Source organism: Diachasma alloeum, unplaced genomic scaffold (assembly GCF_001412515.2).
Source record: "Diachasma alloeum isolate Michigan unplaced genomic scaffold, Dall2.0 Dall_scaffold_00180, whole genome shotgun sequence".
NCBI classification, from domain to species: domain Eukaryota; kingdom Metazoa; phylum Arthropoda; class Insecta; order Hymenoptera; family Braconidae; genus Diachasma; species Diachasma alloeum.
The window spans coordinates 918063-938555 of record NW_021680346.1 but is presented as its reverse complement, the minus strand read 5'-3'; the positions used below and the strand labels follow the sequence as shown (position 1 = coordinate 938555).

The following is a 20493-nucleotide window of genomic DNA, read 5'->3' as shown; positions in this document are numbered from 1 at the left end:
TCGACTAATCCATAAATCGACCTGCATTTTCGAATTCCGTGAGAACGATAGTGGACGCGTCGGCCTCGCGCGATATAAATACTCCAGTGGTCGATCGCGAATAAATAACAAAACGTAAGTCCTCAATAAATTACTTCACCCAAAAGTCTCAAGTACTTAAAAATAATTCGAATTCCTGATAGACTTCAAATTCTCGGAGATCATTCAACCTTCAACCGACAGTTTCTCTCACAATTCCTGGAAGGTCGTAGTACTCGTAGTGGAAGCAAAAAAGCGGGATCAGGTCACGATTTTAAATACCCCACGGCTCGATTAACTAATGCTCTCGCGTAACCCAGAATTTCGCGAATTCTCCTCCTCCAGGCGACCTGTTTCCGCTCGTTCGAAATAGGTTTGCAGTCGCATTCTATTTGAGGTTAGTTTCACAATTTGCGCGGCTATTCCGGACTATTCCGGGATATAATTGTACGACGGAGTACCAGAATATCCGTATAGTCGATCGATTACCTGTTATTACTATTAAATGAAAATTGATGTTTACAATAATTGTCTGCAATTTCTGTTAAGGAATCAACAACAAAAATCGAATAATAAAATTAAAAAATTAAAAATAATTATGAATCCAATTTGAGTTTTTTAAATGAACTTCGTAAATGTAAAGCTTTGAAAAAACATTTATGAAATAGAATGTTTAATTTTTGATGTGTGAAAAAATTTAATAAAAAAAATCTAGTGCTTTTTCGCAAAAAATATATTGAAATTCTACTTATTTAATTCATTTGTTTTTAGTTGTGCAATTTTGTATGCGATTTTTTTATAGATATTTCATTATTATCATTATAATTATTAATTGATAATTAATTATTATTACTGAAAAAATTCCAATAGAGAAATAACAAAAGAAAATCAATATTTTTCGTTTAAAAAATATGTATTGAGAAATTTTCAAAAGAATTTCGCGCAGAAAACATGAATTTTTTTTTGGTAAAAAATTCATAACTTAAATAACATTCACCCCTTTCATTCCATCTCTTGCATAAAAAAATTGCACTCAGACAATACGATCACACGACAAATTGTTGCGTGAGCGCATCAATTCCAATTTTATCCGGGTGTAATCCCAATGCCAGAAGCACAAAACCATCATAAAAAACCTCCAACGAAATCGTCCTTGACCTAGCGAAATCGAAGGGCAAAACGAATTTGCATTTACTCCCAGCAACATCAAACAAGGATACGATAATTTTGTTCACGTAGACGCCAACGTCCCCGCGACCTTGACATTCTTTCCTCGACGATGGACAACGGCATTAGATAAAGGCAACTGCAATTAGCCACGGGGAAATAGTGCAAAAAAATGAGTAAATTCATTTCGAATTTCGAGTCTCGAGATGTGACGTAGCCATTACGCAACAGTATCACCGGCTCTGTAAATATAGAAATTCAAATTTAGTCGCGTTGGAAGAATGTTTTATTTATTTTTTCATATTGAAGAGGTCAAAAGCGTCACGAGTCAAGCGAATTCGTCCAGTTGAAGGGGAAAAATCCGAGAGGAAAAATAAAAAGGGGTGTGAGACCCGCCTACGAGACAACTTGGTGATGAGCCGAGTGCGGGGTATGACGCAACGTACGAATAAACGAGTGTTACTCGCTATCACGTACTGATTGAAGCCTCAGTCGGCTCAACACCGTCGCCCGCACAGGGCGGGAAACTGACCTAAGACCTATTCCCCGTTGACAATTAGTAATTCTGAGTGAAATTATCGGAAAGGAGTGAAGAAATGGCGCTCTACGACTGCCTCTGCAGAGGCCCAATTGCCCTGAATGGTGAGTACGAGAGAATCTTCGGGTTCTTGACCCTCGAACACGTGGGTAAAGCGGGGTTGCGAGTTCATTGAGACGCGGGCGAGGGCCGCGGTAACAGGATGCAACGCCAATCACGAAGAATAGCTTTTCATTCCACCGAGGCTGAGTTATTCAATTCAGGGAGCTGTCTCGCGTGATCGGGGATGAGTTGGTCCACTCGAGAGTTATTTTAGAGTTTTTTGAAGGGAAATTGTTGCTCTGGGGATGGGAAATTGGAGTTTAGGGAGAATTGGCGCGTTGGGGATTTCGTTTTTGTTTGTTAGGCGCACTAGCTGATAATTGTTGAAGTGTAAAGCTGAATTATGGAAGAGGTTTATGGCTCTCGCGATTGGCGCGGGATTATCGCATGTTGAGGGATGAAGGTCGTCACAGTTTTTTAGGATAATTCAGTGTTATTTATAGATATGCAAGTTCTTTGGCTTTTTTAATGATTTAATTAGATGTCGAAGCGATAGAAAACACTTTCAAATTACGTTTGAAGGAGGATCGATGAAATAATTTGAAAATTGCACTTTTTGAAAATTGCGAGCATTTTTTATAAATAATTTATAAACAATCAATTTTCCACTATAAAAATCATTGCTTGGAATCGTAACAAATTTATTCATATTCGGAATTTTTACAGAAATCTATTTCATTCCTGAAAAAATAAGGTTTCCGAAAGTTTAAACAATTTCAATTGTTTATTTGCAAATAACGAATGCACGGAGAGAAATGTTCAGTAAAAATTACGGAACTCACAATTTGCTCACCGATTACGGAATCGACTCAGAAAATTTAAGTGACGGTATCGTAATTTTTCATCGGCGATTCAGATCAAAATTACGGAACACTCTGGAAAAATTCCGTGACAGTTCCGTAAAATTTCCTACAACCACATTTCACTCTGATATTACGGAAAAAATACGTAATTTTTATTGAATATTTCTCTCCGTGTATTTGAAAAAATAATAATTCTGTGCAAAATGTTATTTGAATGACGAATATTCATGATTTTTTTCAAATTTTTCTCATACAATTTAATTGAGAAATTTGATATTTGAAAATTGTTTGGCTTTGGCTATTTTTTCTCCATTGAAATGCTTTTACACTTTTGTAATCGATCATCACAGCTTTCATTCGAGCCCCAGTTTACCCCAAGTTTCCGGATATTTAACAATGAATTTGTTATTTAAACTTTGCAGGTCTAAATTAAAATCTTGATATTTAATTATTTATGTATAAACAATGAATGTTTAAAAAAATAAAAATTCTGCGCAAAACCTAATTTTAATAACATTGAATAGTCATGATTTTCTTTTCAAATTTTTCTCACATAATTTAATTAACAAATCAAACTCTAAAAACTCTAAAAAATATTTGGATATCCTTAAAGGACTTGTTCAATCTCCAATAATAATTTTCAATCTCTGATCTTCATTTTTAATATTCAATTATGTTTTACTTCATCATTTATTTCATTCTAAATTATTTTTGACAATGTTATTACATTAGACTCCCTGGAGGAGTCATTGTTTTTGAATTCTCGGAAATTCGCAAAATAAAATACTGAAAATATGAATTTACGATGGGTAGACATTTAGTCTGCTCCTGATCGTCACGGAGAGAGGTTACACTTTTATTCTGGTAAAATAAGTTAAAATTTGATTAGTTAGTTGATCGAGTGAAAATTTAAATGAATTGAAAAATGGATCCACATGACAATAATTAATTATCAATAATAATTCATTAATTTTTATTTTTATTGGTCATTATAATATCATAATTGTTCCGATAATTATTATTATATTTTCATTTTTTCATCAATAAAATAAAAAGAAAAATTCAGTATTTTTTATTTTATCAATGTCGATTCTGAGGAAGGACGCCCGGAGTAAGCGCGTGATGGTGGAAGGTGAATACAGTCGCATTTCCCGAATTCACTACCCCAACAGCCCCTTGAGTGTGACTCTAACTGGAGTCTACTGTATTTCGCAATATTATTTTACCTCTAAATAATATTATTGAGTAATTCTACTATATTTACAAAGATAAATAATGCAATGCGAATAGTCACACAGGATTACAATTTAATTCCCGAGAATCAGAGTCAACTCTATATTTCTTTATCAAAGTTGACATTGGCCCCTAGCAATACCAGGGGATTATATATTCATTACGGAATGATTATGTCATTAACCAGCTGCATCTCACCAGCTTCCGGAATCTTTGAGAAAACACCTTGGGTTTACGTAATGCTCGGTCGATTGGATGATAATTGTCGATGGGGGGTTTCTGATATTTTTACAGCGGCGATTATCAATTTGTGCCACATTCCATATCCTCGGGGCTCGCCGGATTACGCGATGGGGAACGATAAGGAGTAATCTGATTCAATGTAACATGACGGCAGGATCTCCAGTCGCTTCTTGATCGATTAATATATCTGTTTACCACTCTGGCCTTGTCGCGGAGAAACTCGACGTCTCGCCGAGAATTGTTCACTTGCGCATTTAAATGAATGGGTAATTGCAATACACCCACTAGGTTTTAATAAAAATTGGAAAGTATTCTATAGAAATATCAATAGAATTCGATTTTTCTGGGGAAATTATTCTATTGGGATATTTTATATAGAAATTTTATATAGAAATTCCTCGACTCAATTTTTTTTAATTTTTTTGTTGCACTTTTTTAATGAGAAAAAAATTTTTGAGTGGAAAAAATTCGGAAAATTCAGGTCGGCGAATTTCTATAGGAAATGTTTCTATAGACAGATGAAATTCTAATGATTTTTTTAAAAATAGTTTCAATTTAATATTTCTTATAAAAAATAAGTGCATTAAAGCTGCGGAATTCTTCAATAGAATCGGCTAAAAATTAATAGAATTCGATTTTTTTAATATAACTTATTCTATTGAGATATTTTATATAGAAATTCCCTGACTCAATTTAAAAAATTTTTTTGTTTCGTTTTTTTAACGAAAACAAAATTTTAAGTGGAAAAAACTCGAAAAATTCAGGTCGACGAATTTTCATAGAAAATATTTCTATAGAAAGATGAAATTCTACTGATTTTTCTTATAAAATGGTTTCAGTTCACCATTTTTTATTTAAAAAAAATGCGCAGTAAAGTTGTGGAATTCTTTAATAGTAACTGACCAAAAATTCATTGAATTTTCAATAGAATTCGATTTCTCTATACAATTTATTCTATTGACACATTTTCTATAGAAATTCCCCGACTCAAAAATTTCAAGTTTTCTTTGATATTTTTTTTTATGAAAAGAGAAGAAAAATAAATAAAATGAAATGAATAATCAAAATAAAATAAAAATTCCTATATAAAAAGTCTAGAAAACCAAAATTCCACTGATTTTTTCTATAAAATAGTTTCTATTGGCCATTTTTATAAAAATGCGCAAAAAAGCTGCGGAATTCGTCAACAGAATCAAACAAAATAAAAACTACTCAACACATGAACTAATCCGCTAAAACAAGTAACCAGAAAAAAATGAGTTTTCACAATTCGAAACATCATTCTTTTCCTCAATAATAACATTTTTCCTCCGTCACACACTCAAGGCAACCGGCTGCATAAAATCGACCGGGTAATTAAGGAAAATTGGATACTCGTCCTCACGCTCGTTTCGTCTTCAATTTCCACGCGAATGTTCACAACTGTAATCATACATCGGTGATCTAGGCCTTCGTACCGAGACAATCCACATCTCCACATCGAGTTATTCAGAGTCTATTCTCACGATACGAAAAACTGCGGGATGATAATGTCGAGAACAATCCATTGTCCGGTTTTATTGCGAGGAATAATTCACTGTGGATCAAGAGGAATACCCCACTGATTGAAATTGGGTGTCATCCAATTTACTCTCATTGAGGGGATTGAGAGAAAAAAATAGCTGCGATTTTGTGCTCTCACCGGGGGGAAGTAATTCAATGGAATGCTTCGGAATTCTCTGGGTGGATCCATTCATCCGTCATACTGGGACTATTTTATTGAGCCATTAACCCGTGGGAAGTTCAACTCGGCGTAATTTTATATTAGATTAAGGAGAATTATGAATATAACTGATGAACGTTGATGAAACGTTCAACACGATATTTTTTCGTTGAGGACATTCTCGTAGTTTAATTATTTTTCACGGCTTCTGTTCACTCTTTCATCATTTTTCAGTGATATTTATTTATTCATAACTTATTTATTTATTTTTATCTTTAGATTTCATATCTATTAATTGTTGTAGAATATTTTTAGGTTTTTAATTAATTTCTGAAAGACAAATAAAAAAATATCTTTTTTTTCTTAATTTTTTTCTCGCATTTTGATTGACAAATTTGTCCTTAGGACTGCGTGTTTTATCTCGTTTTTTCCATGTTTATTTTGCTTATTCATGCTCGTTACTCACGGTCAACCACTTATTATCATAGAATTATCTCATTATGGAATGCGGCATTGTTGGAAAGTCTATAGTTTTATCTTTTTTATCGTGGATTTTGATTGTTTATTCATCTGATGCAGAATGGTTGCGACTCAAAATACCCAGGAGGGCTATTCTGGGCATCCTCATGTTCCTCGCCTGTATGTTCTCGTACTTCATCCGCACGAATCTGTCGATCACGATAGTTGCGATGGTGAAAAGTGACAAAGGGGGGCCGAAGAAGGAAGCGTACTGCACCGAATTGCTGCATCAGTCTAATAATATAACTTATGTTCCCAAAAACATTTCAGACGTGAGTATGATCTGGTCTCATTGTTTCACTGGTTGTAATTTAGGTTTGGAAAATTTCGAAAATGAAATTTCAACGAAAACTTTCGTTTCAAGTTTATGATTTTTCATTCGTATTTCTTTTTGATTCGTATTGCTTCCATCAGTTTGAAAATGAATTGGAGATGGGAAGGATGCATTTGAATTTCAATGAAATTATTAATAGTCTCATTCTCAATTTTTTTCGTTCTTAAAAAAATTAGTGAATTTTTCATTTCAAGTTTGAACTTTATGATTTTTTATTCTCATTTCTTTTTTATTTTTATTGTTTCTATCAATTAAAAAATGGGGATGTACTTGAATTGTTTTAATTTAAATTAAATTGTTAATAATCTCTTTATTTTTTGTTCTTAAAACAATTGATGAATTGTTTAATTCAAGTTTGAACTTTATGATTTTTCATTCGTATTTCTTTTTGATTCGTATTGCTTCTTTCAATTAAAAATTGACTTGCAGGTGTGAAGGATGTACTTTAATTGATTTAATTGAAATAAAATTATTGTTAAAATCATTCTCAGTTTTTTTCGTTCTTAAAAAAATTGATGAAATATTTAATCCAATTTTGAGTTTCATGATTTTTTATTCGTATTTATTTTTCATTCGTACTGCTTCTCTCAATTTAACCATGAATTAAAACTGCAATATAAAGCATTTACACAATGAATTTAACTTAAACAAAATTATCAAAAACTAAGATAGAAAAATTGATAATTTTGCTATTTCAAGTTTGGAGAGCGATACGAATGGAACGAGAGGATACAGGGCTTCATCCTGGCATCTTACTTCGTGGGGCCCGTGTTAGCTAGTGTACCCGCTGGAATGGCAGCTGAGAGGTTCGGCGGTGCACGAGTGGTTGCGTAAGTGTTGATTCTTCATGAAACAATATTTGAACTGTTTGTTTTCGGGTAAAAATTGGATTATCACCCGCGTCACACTCCAAATTTACCCGAAGGACTACTTCACTGTTTGACGAGAGAATAATGACAATTAATGAAAACTTTTTTCAATAGATGGGCAACATTAATTCCCGCAGTTTTGAATCTACTGACACCACTGGCGGCTGGCCTCCATTGGTCTGTTGTCATGATTCTTCGGTTTTTGATGGGATTCTCGGGAGTAAGTAGATTTCATAATTTTTTTATGAGTGGTAACTCGAGATTCGTCATCTATTTCAATCGTTTTCGTGTTTTGGATCGACTGAAAGTCATTTGAGTGGAATCAATTCCAATTTTTAGCATTGTGAAATTAATAAATATCAAATTTCTGATGAAAAATCATGAAAATTTAGTCCTTTTACCTCAATTTTGCAATTTACAGGTCTGTTTCAATGGCAGAAAATATTGAAATTTCATAAATTATTAGTTGTTAAATTAAAAAAAGAAAATTTCCCTCTATTTTGACGTTTCCAACATTGTAAAATTACTAAATATTAAATTTCTGTTGAAAAATGATGAAAATTCAGTTCTTTTACTTCAATTTTCAAATTTATTTGAATTTTTTCATGACAAATCTATTAAAACTTCATATCAATTGTTGAATTTAAAAAAATCAACAGGGTACGCTTCATAATTTGGATACTATTTAAATACAGAAGAGATTGTAGACATTTCCAACAAACCATTGAATATTTTTCGGAATTTCGTACAGGGTTGTTCAGCGAATCCAGTTATCACTAAATTCATTCGCCCTTCAAGCACCTAAATCCAATAATTCAGTATCAATGAGGCAGAAGTGACTGCAATTCATGTGCTCCACTTTCACAAGTGCATTGGACCGAGTGGATTGAGCCCAATGACGCTCATATTGTTGACTTAGCTGACCCGTGTGTAGATTACGTGATACAACTCGAAACATTTGCTTTTAATTTCCAGTGCGCTGTCTACCCAGCTTTGCACGCTATGATTGCCAGATGGGTGCCTCCTCAAGAGAAGGGAATGTTCGTGTGGACTATGCAAGGTGAAACATCCCTTCAAAATCGATAATTTTTGCATTTTTAAAAATTTTATAGGAGCAATATTAAATTTTTTTGAAATTTTGCTGAAAATTCAATTTGACGTAGAATAAAGAATAATGAACATATTTTCAAACATGTGATGGAGAGATTATTAGGGTACACCATGAAATGCTTCATTCCATTACACAATTGCTCATTATTAATTAATCATCAATTATTAATTTATTTATTCTAATTCATGTAAATACAGTATTCATGATTTTTTAAAATCGATCTCAGAAAAATGAATGAACTAAATTGTGGAAAACCATCGCTAAATATCAGATTTCACTCAAGATGTAATGAAATTCTTAATTTTTTAATCACAGAAAGACGAAAATGTTCAAAATTACAGTGAATTAGCATTTTCAGTGACGAAATTCCTTGAAATTTCAGCTAAAAACGTTTTAAAGTCACACCTCTCATGAATCCAACTTTAAACGGATACGAAAAAATACCTTTACAAAAAACCAAGTAAAGATAACAATTAACAGATGATTAAAAATACTACGACGAAGATGTTTTCACCTAACTCTCCTCATGAACATCTTAATGTTCTCATAAAAATGGTCTCTAGCCCCAAATAATGATTGATAACCGTAGAGAATGGCCAGCCCTAAAGGAATTTCCACCCCAGGCTACAATAAACCTCTTTCACTCGAACAATTCTTCAGGTGGGCCGTTCGGCACGTTCGTGACGCTCTCGCTGTGCGGCGCTGTGATCTCGGCGTTCGGTTGGAAAGCGGCGTTCTACACAACAAGTGGTCTGATGCTGGTGTTCTACGTCCTGTGGGTGTGGCTGGCGTACGACACCCCGGACGACCACCCCACAATAACCCAGGAGGAGAAGACCTACATAAAAGAAAAGATAGGCACGTCAGTGAGCAAGCAGAAGGTGAGCCTCCCCCTGAGGCACATGGTGACGTCCCTCCCGTTCCTCGCGCTCATCTACGCCCACTTCGCCAACATGTGGGGGATCTACTTCATCTCGACGAACGGCCCCAAGTACAGTCTCGAGGTTCTGGGCTTCAATATGAAGAAGGGCGGCTTCCTGACAGGACTCCCCTACATCGCGAGACTGGGGGCTGGGGTTCTTTTCGCTGCTGGTGGGGACTTCCTGCGACGCCGGGAGATCATCAAACTCGTCTGGATCAGAAAGCTCTTCATGATCTTCTCGCACGTCGGTCCTGGCCTGGCACTGCTCATCACGACTTACGTCGGCTGCGACAGGAGCACAGCGATCGTCATGATTATTGGAGCTCTAGCTCTGAATGGCGCTGCCTGTCAGACTAGTCTCCAGAATCATCAAGATCTTGCGCCCAATTATGCTGGGTCTTTGTACGGGGTCATGAATACTATCGGAAGCTTTCCAGGGTTCATCATTCCGCCGGTCGTGGGGGCGCTCATCTACGAACAGAGTGGCGTCTACCAGTGGCGCATCATGTTCTGGATTTCAGCTATTGTTTTCTTCTCTGCTACTGCTCTGTTCTGGATCTTTGGCTCTGCCAGCATCCAACGGTGGAATGATCTCAATGCCAATCCTGATACTGTTACTAATGGGGTGACTAAGGACGAGGAGAAACAGCTCAATGATCTCGCCAAGGCGCCTGTTCAGAGCGAAACTGAGGATGAGAATGAGAAGCTTTGATCGGAGGGAGATGCTCTGCAGGGAATTGGGAGGAATTAGGGTGAATCGTTGGATATTATGCTGGGGGGGTGGGCATTTGATGAGGAATATTTTTGATTCGTGATTCGAATATGAATATATTTCTTTTGAATTAGGAATGAAATATTGGGGGTCAAGTGTTTTTTCGATAACTGGGCGAAGAATATTGGGAAATATGTTTTTTTAGTTGATGCGAGGGTCACGGATGAAAAAATTTAGTATTTTCTATCGAACTCGCAGGGTTTTTACACGAAATTCTGTCGTAAGAATTGGGTATTCAGCAATAATACTCATTTTGAAATTGGGAGTGAAACACCATCGAATGAATCCTCCCACAAAAAATTATTTTCTTCAATAATTTGTGATCGCGATTAATATCCCAAGGTTGACACAATTCTTCTGGAAAATTTCTCTTTGCCATACTCTAGGTGTAAAGTCGTAGCACTATTATAATAGGGTAATTTGATCGGGGGTTGACGCCATCAGCTAACGAAATTTATCAGTTTTCTTTTTTTTTAAAGTGGAAATAGTTCAACTCCATTTGAAGAATCTCAAGAAATAATGATTCGAAATTTGCAAAATCCAGTAGAAGGATATCATCAATCATAATCAGATGAATATGGTACAAAATAAGTTTCTGTGGAGTCAGAAGATATATCAATATTTTTCTGGAATTTAGCAGAGTCAATAGAGTATAAATATAGTGACTCGTGTGCAAATGAGGATCAATAAACTCAATGAATGTAATTAATTTTCATTGTGACAAGCACCACTGATATTCATTAGAGAAAGAAAATTCTCAAAAATGCCGGACAAAGGCGTATCTGTAAACTCTCTTCGAATGCCTACTTATTTTTTTAAGTATTTATGAACAATTCTTATTCATATCTGTCGACTGATTTTTTATAAAATCGACTGATGTGTTTTTAAAAGAATAAATAAAATTTCGTTTATCTGTAAGACTTGATGCCAAATATGGAATTGTCTGCTCAATGACATCAAATATTCTCTTTTTTTTGTAAACGTCAGAGTTTTTTTTACTGCTCAGCAGCATCACAAAAGTAATGAAACATTCTGGTAATTTGGATTTTTTTTAAAGGAACTGACACAATATTTGCATTTAACTGGCGAGAGAACTAACTTCTCATGCTTCATCGTTGATGAAATTCAAGTCAATGTGAAATGAATGATTATTTACTTTTGTCATTTTTTGTGATGTTTATCAATGTATTTAAAATCAGTGCGATAATAAATATAGCCGTAATTAAACAGTCTTTATTATTCATCATTTGGTGCGCTTGGATTCTATCTGCATTTCGAGGGAGAGGATCTTCAATTTGTTTTGAATTTTATCGTTGAAAAAATCGCAGATGCACTCGTCGCTGCCTGGGGGAGTGTAATTTGTGCAAACATAAGGCTTTTGATTTTTGCGAGAGCTATGCGGGACTATTTCCGGGAACATGTGCTTGGGATTTTCGATGGCGTTCGAGAAGCCGGGACACGTCTCTCGGTTGCAGAAGGTGCTCTTGAGGACTTGGAGGGCTTCGATCGTCGTCTTGGGTATGGGGATTTGCGATTTTGAGGATTTGCAGTTGCTTTGGGATTGCTTTGTCGAGGTGGTGGATTTACTCCCTTTGCTGGGGGTCTCCGGGAATACCCAGGCGTCGGCTAAGGCTGCGTCGATCACGCGGGACCAACCACTTGTTGATTCTGAAGAATAATACGTGATTTTATTTCATTTTTTAGTTAAAATTCATAAACTTCAAGTTAAAATTCATAAACAATTAGACGCAAGAATAATACGTGATTTTATTTCATTTTTTAGTTAAAATTCATAAACTTCAAGTTAAAATTCATAAATTTCACGTTAAAATTCATAAACAATTAGACGCAAGTCTAGTGTGCGAAAGGTTGTGAGTTCGATTCCCCGTGGAACCGAATTTCTCAACGGAAGGCTCCGGCGAGCGGGCGGTTGCTAATAGAGGAACATGCCGCCTGTACCGGCATGGGTTTTCTGTGGTTTCTCCATGCTACTTCTATGTTCTATAGAAGTGCGAATGCAGTACAGTGTAGAATCCACAGCCGCATGCATAGGGTTAGATAGAGTGCCGAATGGGACCCGAAAAAGGGACTCCGAGGCCGTAAAAAAAAAAAATTCAAACTCGAAATGAAAATAACATAAAATAAGAAAAAAAAAGGTCAATAGAGATTTAAGATGTTTTCGATGGAAAAAAAAATTACTCAAATGCGGGGGAATCTGTGTCCGATGAATTATTTGCCAGAAAGGATGGAAAAATCTGAAAGATAGCTCAAAAGAATTGTTCTTTTCGTAGGATTAAGATAAAATGAGTTGAATATAATATAAAGGCGGTGAATGGTGTCAAGAAATGTTTAAAAATTCCAGGTGGAAGCGCCGCCATCTTAACGGGAGGGCGGCAAGATGGCGACGACCACGCACTCAACCACTTCGTATTTTTGATCATTACTAAGAATTACTCATCATCTTCAATTCATTTTTAACTCGTTTCATCCGATTCCTGCAAAAAGACCAATTTTGTCGAGTTATCTTTCAAAATTTTCCATCCCTTCGTATTTCAGTATTTTTTTTTTCACTTCTGAAACCTCTCAGGTAGTTGCATTCACCTGCAACTTCAAGTTTTTCCTCTGCATCGACCATACAAGGGCATGGCTCATACGAACTCAAGGATTCGGTTGACGTTTCGGTCCCAATAGACGAATTAATTTGAACGCCGATTTCCGGGGGAGAACACGGTCGCTTCATGTCGGGAGTGGCTTCAGCAGGATCCATAACCACGTAACACGGTTTGTACGCTAACAGGATATCCTGCGTTCGGAGCAACTTGGTGTCCTTCTTCGGGGGCTCCTCCTCCCCGACCAAGCACCACTGGCACTTGGACTGGGTCGGACAGACGCAACACACGACTTCCTTATTCTCCTGGAATTTACGGAGTTGGGGGACACCTGCTAGACCCGTCTGGGTCCACGCGTCCTCCATCTCTTTTTTCTTCGGCATCGACCTCAATAATTTTCGCTTTCTCAGGGCGAATATTTGATCGATTGGGGGACCTTAGGAGATGATAAAAATTTAGATGAAATAGATTTTATCATCACGTGTGCAAAAATTTTTACACGCATGAAAAAAAGAGAAAAAAATTTATATTTAAATTTATAATCCTGCAATTTCACTGCACATTATTTGAACAGAAAATGTTTAATACAACTGTTCTTTAAACCTACCCTGAGAGACATTCTGAATATCATCTAACTTCTTCCCAATAACACAACTCTTCTGAACAACTCTATCAACAACGAACTTCGCGGAGTCCCTAGCATCCGCCGCAACATTTTCCGCAACTCTATCCAACATACCACCGACTATCGGCAGAATCATGGCAGCAGCCTGCACAGGATCAGAAATAACCGATCTCCTCAGCGTCTTCAAGACCTCATCGTCCTTAGCTTCAAACGGTCGACCAGACGCCAGAGTCTGAACAGCTTCATCCCTCAACGGCAGATGAACAAACTCACTGCACCTGTCGATAATCTCATCCAGAAGATCATCAATGAAGATTCTGTTGTGAACTCCAGCATCGATCGACCTTTCGAGCAGGTCCTCAACGAATCGTTTGACCTCGAGGTAATCATCAAGGAGCTTCGAGTTGGATTTACTCGGCTCCAAGGTCATACTCGTCTGCCCTTCGAAATCAATCATGAATCCCTTTATGCGGTTGTTGTATTTTATGGTCGTTTGCACTTCCACGTCTTGTGTCTCGACCATCACTTCGGGATCGGTGTCTGCGATCCAGATGGTCCGGTCGATGATGAAGTTTATGAGATCTAAACCCTCGATCTTCGGGGATTCATCCTCGGTGGCACTGACCATCAGCTGAGGGTCCCTCTGCTCTTCGTCGGTGATGTCTGCTAGGAGACCTTTCAGAATTTCATGTTGGGGAAGGTCTTCTAGGACTGTGATGATCGTCTGAGCGAGCTGACTCTTCTTGAGTTTCGGGAGCGTCTTCTTGTTGAGGACGTCTATTTAAGAAAGGATAACTCCTTTTTTTGACGTACGAAAACGAATAGAATTCGATTCTCCGTACAACTCATTTTATTGTGATATCTTCGGTAGAAATTCCTCGGCTCAAAATTTGGCTCAAAGATTTTTAATCGATGTCGCAATGAAAAGAGGAGCAAAAAAACGGAGCAAATAGAGAACTTTTTACAATTAAGGATGTTTAGCCATTTTCAGGAATAACTTCATCTCTCAGTTGAAAAAAAAATCAATTTTTTTGAATACTTGCGATTTTGGATAAACATCCTTAATATCACGAGAAGTTCATAAAAGGTTACAAGGGGGTTCAGACTCACTGACGATAGTCCTAGCTGTCTGTCCAGGAGGAGGTGGGCAGTTTCTCCCAATATAAAGCGTTTGAGTAGCTTCATCTTGATGAGAAATCACGTACTCAACCTTCGGAATTCCTTTCATGTAAGTTTGACATTCCGACTCCTGAAATTCCGTCTTCTCCAGCTCACGAGGGTCTATGAAGTCGCGGGTTATTTTCACCAGGGTTTCTCTGTGCGCGATGTTGTCGGTATCCAAAATGAGTGGCGTCTCTTCCGGTGCTGATATGACTGTTGTCTCTGTGATTTCCCGGAGGTAGCCATCCTCCTCTGGAGTGATTGTAAACAGGGTTTGCGCCCATGTGTCATTTTCCATCGGCAGCCGCGGCTCAATTTGGGAGAGAGGTGCAGTGCAAGGTTATGAATAACATAGATTTGGAATTGTAGAGGAATTTGAGTGAACTTCAATTGTTTTTCAGTTTATTTACAATAATAGGAGAACGAAATTACAATGGAGAACGAGTTTGATCGTCAGTTATTTTGAGTATTTTGATGTTCATTGGAAAAATTTTGAATTTACATTTCTCGTTGTGAGAAAAGACACAATTGGCCTTATGATAATACACTATTGAACGGAGATGATAAAGGTTCGAATCTCCATCGGCCGGAGAAGAACAGTAATCGTTCCATTGATCACAGGTAATGATCCATTCGGCTTTTGAAATTCTTCATGAATTTCATTTGAATGAATCACCCACTCTAGGCGACGCATGTCCCCAATCCACTGATTAGCCCCCAGAGTGGTCTCCCTAACTTCTTTGATGACCAAATTCGCGAAGAGACCCTGGAAGAACCCGAAGAATGACGCAATAAATGTTAATTATATTTTTCCGCAAAATACAGAAGTCACTGTCTAGTAAACCTACCAGAAGATTGACTTCAACGGGCTTCGAGAGTTCCTTCGCCTCTTCAATCTCGAAAATGTGTTCCAACCTCAGAAGAATCTGGCCCTCCTTCCACGGTTCCAACGTGAGAATGTGGACATTAGGTGGCAAGTTCGTGCTCAGTCCTTTGAACTGCAAATTAAGGGCACCCAAAAAGAGAACGATTGCTGTCCGCAAAATTGGTTGAGAATTAGATAATCTTGTAGGTTCCTACCTGCATGTGATGACTAATTTTCCACTCAGCAAAGGTCACATTCTCCGCCGGAGTGATGAAGACCCAAGGTCTCAACGCAAGGCCCTTCGCCAGCGCCTTCTCCCTCGCGGTAGAAGCATCAAGATCCACCAGACTACTCCCCACAAGATGATGCACTCCCCTCGCAACAACACCGGTTCCAAAAGCCTCTTCATTCAGCGCCTCGCCGACGCCCAAACGATCATCTTGGAGTAGTCTCCTATGCAGCATCACCTCCAGCTCCCCATCGTTGATGCTGCTGCCCCCCTGGGCCCTATCATTCAGCACACTCAGTCTCAATTTCTTACCTTCGTCCTCCAACGATATCTTCGTTGTCACTGGGTAGTAATTGGCAGCCACCGGCTCCAACAGCAGACTTATATTCCAAGTCGGCCTCGAGTTCCTGACCCTTTTCATCATCTCTCTTCCGTTGCTGTCAGTAAAGAAGCTTCCTTTGGACTCAAGATTGCTCGAGTACTTGACAACGACCTCCTTAGAGACGTTGTCGTCCACCGGGATGGGCCCAACCATCCACTCGACCTCGACTTTCTCGTCCTTATCGTAAACCCGGACAACCTCACTCACGTAGTCGTTGACCGTCAGATGCAGCTCCTCGACGAGAGCCCCTTTGTAGAACTTGAAGGATCCGTTGTAGCTGAAGCTGTAGAGGGTTGAGTTCTGCGGCCGGAAGAGGTAGGCTCCAGACGAGTAGTACTTCTTCCCTCCGTTGTAATAGTTCATCGACTGGATGACTCTCAAGTCTTCATTCTTCCACTCTATCATGACATTCCCGTTGTCGTGGACCGAGATGTTGTGGGCCCTTCCTATCGAGGAGACTTCAGCTTCAGGCGTGATGTCGTCAGCCACATTTTCGCCTGCTCTCTCAGTGATGTGGTAGGATTGGTAGCCAAGTGGGGGAAGGTCAGCTGCTCGGAACACCAGTTCTCTAGATGCGCTGCTGTTCCGTCCGGGGATTTTGGAAACTGGAAGCGGAATCGGGACCAATTGATTCAGGACTTCGACTCCGAGGTGATCTTTGATGGTGTAGCTCTTCCCTGTGACCGGCAGACGAACGTAAGTTGATGACGGCTGACTCCGAGGGTTGTACAGCGTCAGGACGAAGGTCGTGGAGTTCTCCGTAGGCGCACACGCGCTGATGTTCAATGACAGACAGCTTTCGAAGGGGTCCTGCTTCCCCGGAGGGTCTCCTTGAGCCGACAGCTGAGATATCGAGCTCGAGGTGATGTTCCCCCCTCGGGTTATCCCCTCGTGCAGGAACTTGGCGTAGTCGTCAGCCACGTGCTGCTTCTCCGTTCCCGTTATGGCGTCGTGGTGCTGCATGACGCCCATCACCTCTCGGAAGAACTGCAGGTCTTCGCTGTCTGCTTGCTTCGACAGGACTGTCAGCTGCTTCGCGACTTGTAGGAAGTTGTTTCCGAGTCGCTCGAAGTATTTCAGGGTCGGACGGGAGGTGTAGTAGCCCGTCCAGAAGGAACGCTCGTTGTGGCTGTAGGGAAAGAAGTCGTCGGACTTTGTGGTCCAGGTTTTGTTGGCCTCGTTCAAGGATTTCGCGTAGCAGGATGGCGTCGAGTAGAAGACGTTGACGTCCTTGCCGTACAATTCGTTCGTGTATCTGCGGGTTTGAAGGAATGTTTCTTTGAAATTTAAGACTTCGCGGATTATGAGGAGGGAATTCAAGAGGGGTTCAGACCTTATCAACTTGTCCATGTTGCTGAAGTAGTTCTCCGCTTGCTGGTAATGAAAGTCATCGCCCATCGTCAGGATTATGTTGTTCGTTTGGTAATGCGATGCTTGTCTCAGAATGTAGCTGTAGAAGTCGTTGATCTAGCGGGCGAAGATTTTTTGAGGCAAAATTTCAATTTTTGTTTTTTCGCGGTTGAAAGAGTTGGGGAAAATCTTGCGAAAGGCAGTCATATTTACCTTGCGTTCAGTATTTTGACTTCCGTTCGGGGATTGATCATCCAGCGAGCGATTCTGACACAGAATGTCAAAACAGAACCCGGGGGGTGCACTATAATGATTATATAATGCCACTGAGAATAAATTCACTTTTTCACCTAGTAATACATATTTTCAGTGAATTAAGAATACACGGTTCATTCGCAAGGGTCAAGTATCGAGAAAAATTTCCATTAAAAATTGTTCTCAGCATTTTGTTCTGCCGCAGAATCACATTTTTACGAATTTTAATGGAAGTTTCTCTCCAAGTGGAGTTGACTTATCATTCTACCTAGATTTGGACTAGCTTTCCAAACAAATTCAGCAGTTTTCTCTTTCAACCTGCGCTCCTTGTCCTCCCAGTCTAGGCGAGCGAAGAACAAGGCGTCAAATCCAAACTGGGCGAAGATGGATGCCTGTTCCCTGGAATGACCGAAGGAGTCTATCTGCCAGCCAATCTTCGGTCTTGCGCATTCTCCGAAGGTGTCGTTTAACCGTCTGCAAATGATGGATGAATGATCGGGCCCCGAGAATTCCGCGAAATCGCGGAGGAATGTCGCAAACATACCTGAATCCCCAAGTTGATTGATCGATGATCGATTGATAATGCGTCGTGGCCTCGTCATTCATGCTCCACGCGCCGCCGATAATCTCCAGACGGCCTTCGTTTATGAAGGCTCTCACTTCTCTCTGGACCTCAGCATCTTGGAGGTTCCACCATTTCCATAGGTATGCTGTCTCGACGTATATAAATCTTCGGAATGGAGAAGCAGAAATGTCGTAAAGTTGTTAATTGATTGGTTGTATGGCAGGCAGTGGCATTAATTACTCAGCAGAATGGGGGGACGGATAAGCGGGGGAGTGATAACGATTGACTTGTACCTTCTTTCGGGGTCTTTCCTCAGCGCCTGTATGACGGTATCGATGATCGATTGAACGTTCGCTATCTGGATCTCTTGTCGGGCTTCAGACAGTCGTATAACGCGCATTTAGTATTTGGGATGGGGAGATAACGGCCGAGTGGTTAATCGAAATTGGAGCTTGCAATAATTGCGGTATTTGGGAAATTAAATTGGATCTCAGGAATTTTTGGAAACGTTGTGAACGAATTCGGGAGAAAACTCCATTTGTTTTTAGATGATTCTATTAAACAAATAGCAACTTATCTGCGTTTTTTCAACAGAAATTCTTAGTGGAAAACAAATGTAGAAAAAGGCTGTAGAATTTGATTTTTTATGTAATTTGTTTTTAGTTTTCTAAATAACTTATCAATTTTTTTGTTTAACAGTTATTGGAAAATCGAAATGGAATTTTTTACATGATTCCCATTGTGAGTCGATTAAATTTCTGAGAGAGAGCGCTGGGTTTATCTACTAAATTCTTCGGGAATTCCCCTGAATTCGCTTATCACTGAGATAATCTAACGAGAAGTTGACTTGGAGAAAATCCATTCATCAATTTACGAGAGAAGTGACAGAGAGTGGCCAGTGGACTTATCTCCCAGTCCAATTTCAGAGACCAGTGTTGAATGCAAAAATAATTATTGCAGAAGACACGTAAAATTAACATTTCCAGGGGAAATTCTGAATTTAGAAAAAAATTCTGCGATAAAAAAAATGCGGTTTGCAGTAATGAAATTCATTATTCATAAATTATTCATGAATAAAACTCGTAGTGTCCAAAAATTGCAAAAATTGAAAAAAAAAACAGTTTGGGCTTCTCCATTACGTTTTACCGCCCGAAAAATTTTTAAAAAATTATCTTACATCCGTAAAAATACTGGTCAATAGTCTTCAACCATCCGACATCGTCATGCGAATGCGGGACTAGATGCACGTTCAATTTTTCGGGGTGGGTTTTGGGACAGCCCTGCACAGCACAAATGAATAATTTCAGTAATTGAATTAATAATCGTGATTAGTGTTGGTAATTAAAACTGCTGTGCTTACACCGTATCCGCAGGTGCGTGCCGGCTTTCCCTCGACATTTCTCCGCACTATTCCCCCCTGAATCACCGCAAAACCATAACACAACGCGAGAAGAAGACTGAATGGGCTGCGATGCACGGCCATGGTAATCACTTCGCCTTCAGGAGACAAGCGATACTGAGTTTTGTGATAAGCGGACTAATGTTCTTATACGCCTGCTGGTTTGTATAACCCGATGAGGATGTGTGGATATAGAAATCATGAATCGGGGAACGTGTGAGGGTATTTCGTCATCAAAACGCGATGATACTGTAGATGAATTATCGGAGAGCGTTGGTGATCGACATCTGATTCTCGTGGACGCAAAAAATGAAGTGCTAAAAAGGGGGAGAGGGGATTCTAAACAAGTGATTTAGGTCAGTGGAATTACATGTTTTCGAGGTTTTTTATGAATCGTTTGAATTTTTTTCAAATTCAGAATTATTTGTATTTTTTTTAATCGAAAAAAATTGATTGTTAAAAATTTAGAAATTTTTAAAACTCATTTTGTATTTTTTTCCGTAGAATGTTGTTAATTTCCAATTTTTGGAATTTTTCGAAAAATGGGAATTACATTTTCTTTCAATTTTTAAAATATTTTTAAATTGCTTAAAGAGAAAAAATATTTTCAACTCCAAAATTTTGAATGTTGAAATAGTTGTTTTTGTTATTGCACGTTAAGTTTATGATCCCCATTCGATGTTTTTCATGAATCGTTGGAATTTGTTTTTTTAAATTGAG

At 38.6% G+C, this 20493-nt stretch overlaps 3 protein-coding genes across 5 annotated transcripts; 1 reads left to right on the top strand and 2 right to left on the bottom strand.

The window, feature by feature from the left end:
- Positions 1 to 39: 39 nt before the first annotated feature.
- LOC107045578 (sialin) lies at positions 40 to 11560 on the top strand. Of its 3 annotated transcripts, XM_015267899.1 has the most exons (8): positions 40 to 114; positions 183 to 415; positions 1495 to 1827; positions 6386 to 6597; positions 7359 to 7489; positions 7643 to 7748; positions 8504 to 8588; positions 9300 to 11560. In XM_015267899.1, exons 3-8 carry the CDS (start codon positions 1782 to 1784, stop codon positions 10271 to 10273), a joined length of 1554 nt encoding a protein of 517 aa, XP_015123385.1. In that variant the 5' UTR covers positions 40 to 114; positions 183 to 415; positions 1495 to 1781; the 3' UTR covers positions 10274 to 11560. The 3 variants fall into 3 exon arrangements, with proteins under 3 accessions (XP_015123385.1, XP_015123381.1, XP_015123391.1); XM_015267895.1 differs by lacking the exon at positions 183 to 415 and having other exon boundaries at positions 43 to 114; XM_015267905.1 differs by lacking the exons at positions 183 to 415; positions 1495 to 1827 and having other exon boundaries at positions 46 to 114.
- Positions 11561 to 12817: 1257 nt separating this feature from the next.
- On the bottom strand, positions 12818 to 15026 carry LOC114841546 (the record flags this gene model as incomplete). The annotated part of the gene is made up of 4 exons (XM_029126564.1): positions 12818 to 12828; positions 12935 to 13378; positions 13550 to 14344; positions 14678 to 15026. Coding segments are annotated over 4 exons (1599 nt in total), but the record flags the coding sequence as incomplete, so codon positions are not given.
- A 65-nt stretch (positions 15027 to 15091) lies between these two features.
- LOC107043933 (lysosomal alpha-mannosidase) lies at positions 15092 to 19874 on the bottom strand. Its single transcript, XM_015265647.2, has 10 exons — positions 19735 to 19874; positions 19552 to 19654; positions 18668 to 18749; positions 18354 to 18539; positions 18078 to 18283; positions 17768 to 17904; positions 17538 to 17671; positions 15809 to 17459; positions 15577 to 15726; positions 15092 to 15494 (listed from the first exon to the last, which is right to left on the bottom strand). Exons 1-10 carry the CDS (start codon positions 19855 to 19857, stop codon positions 15276 to 15278), a joined length of 2991 nt encoding a protein of 996 aa, XP_015121133.1. The 5' UTR covers positions 19858 to 19874; the 3' UTR covers positions 15092 to 15275.
- Between the last annotated feature and the right edge of the window lie 619 nt (positions 19875 to 20493).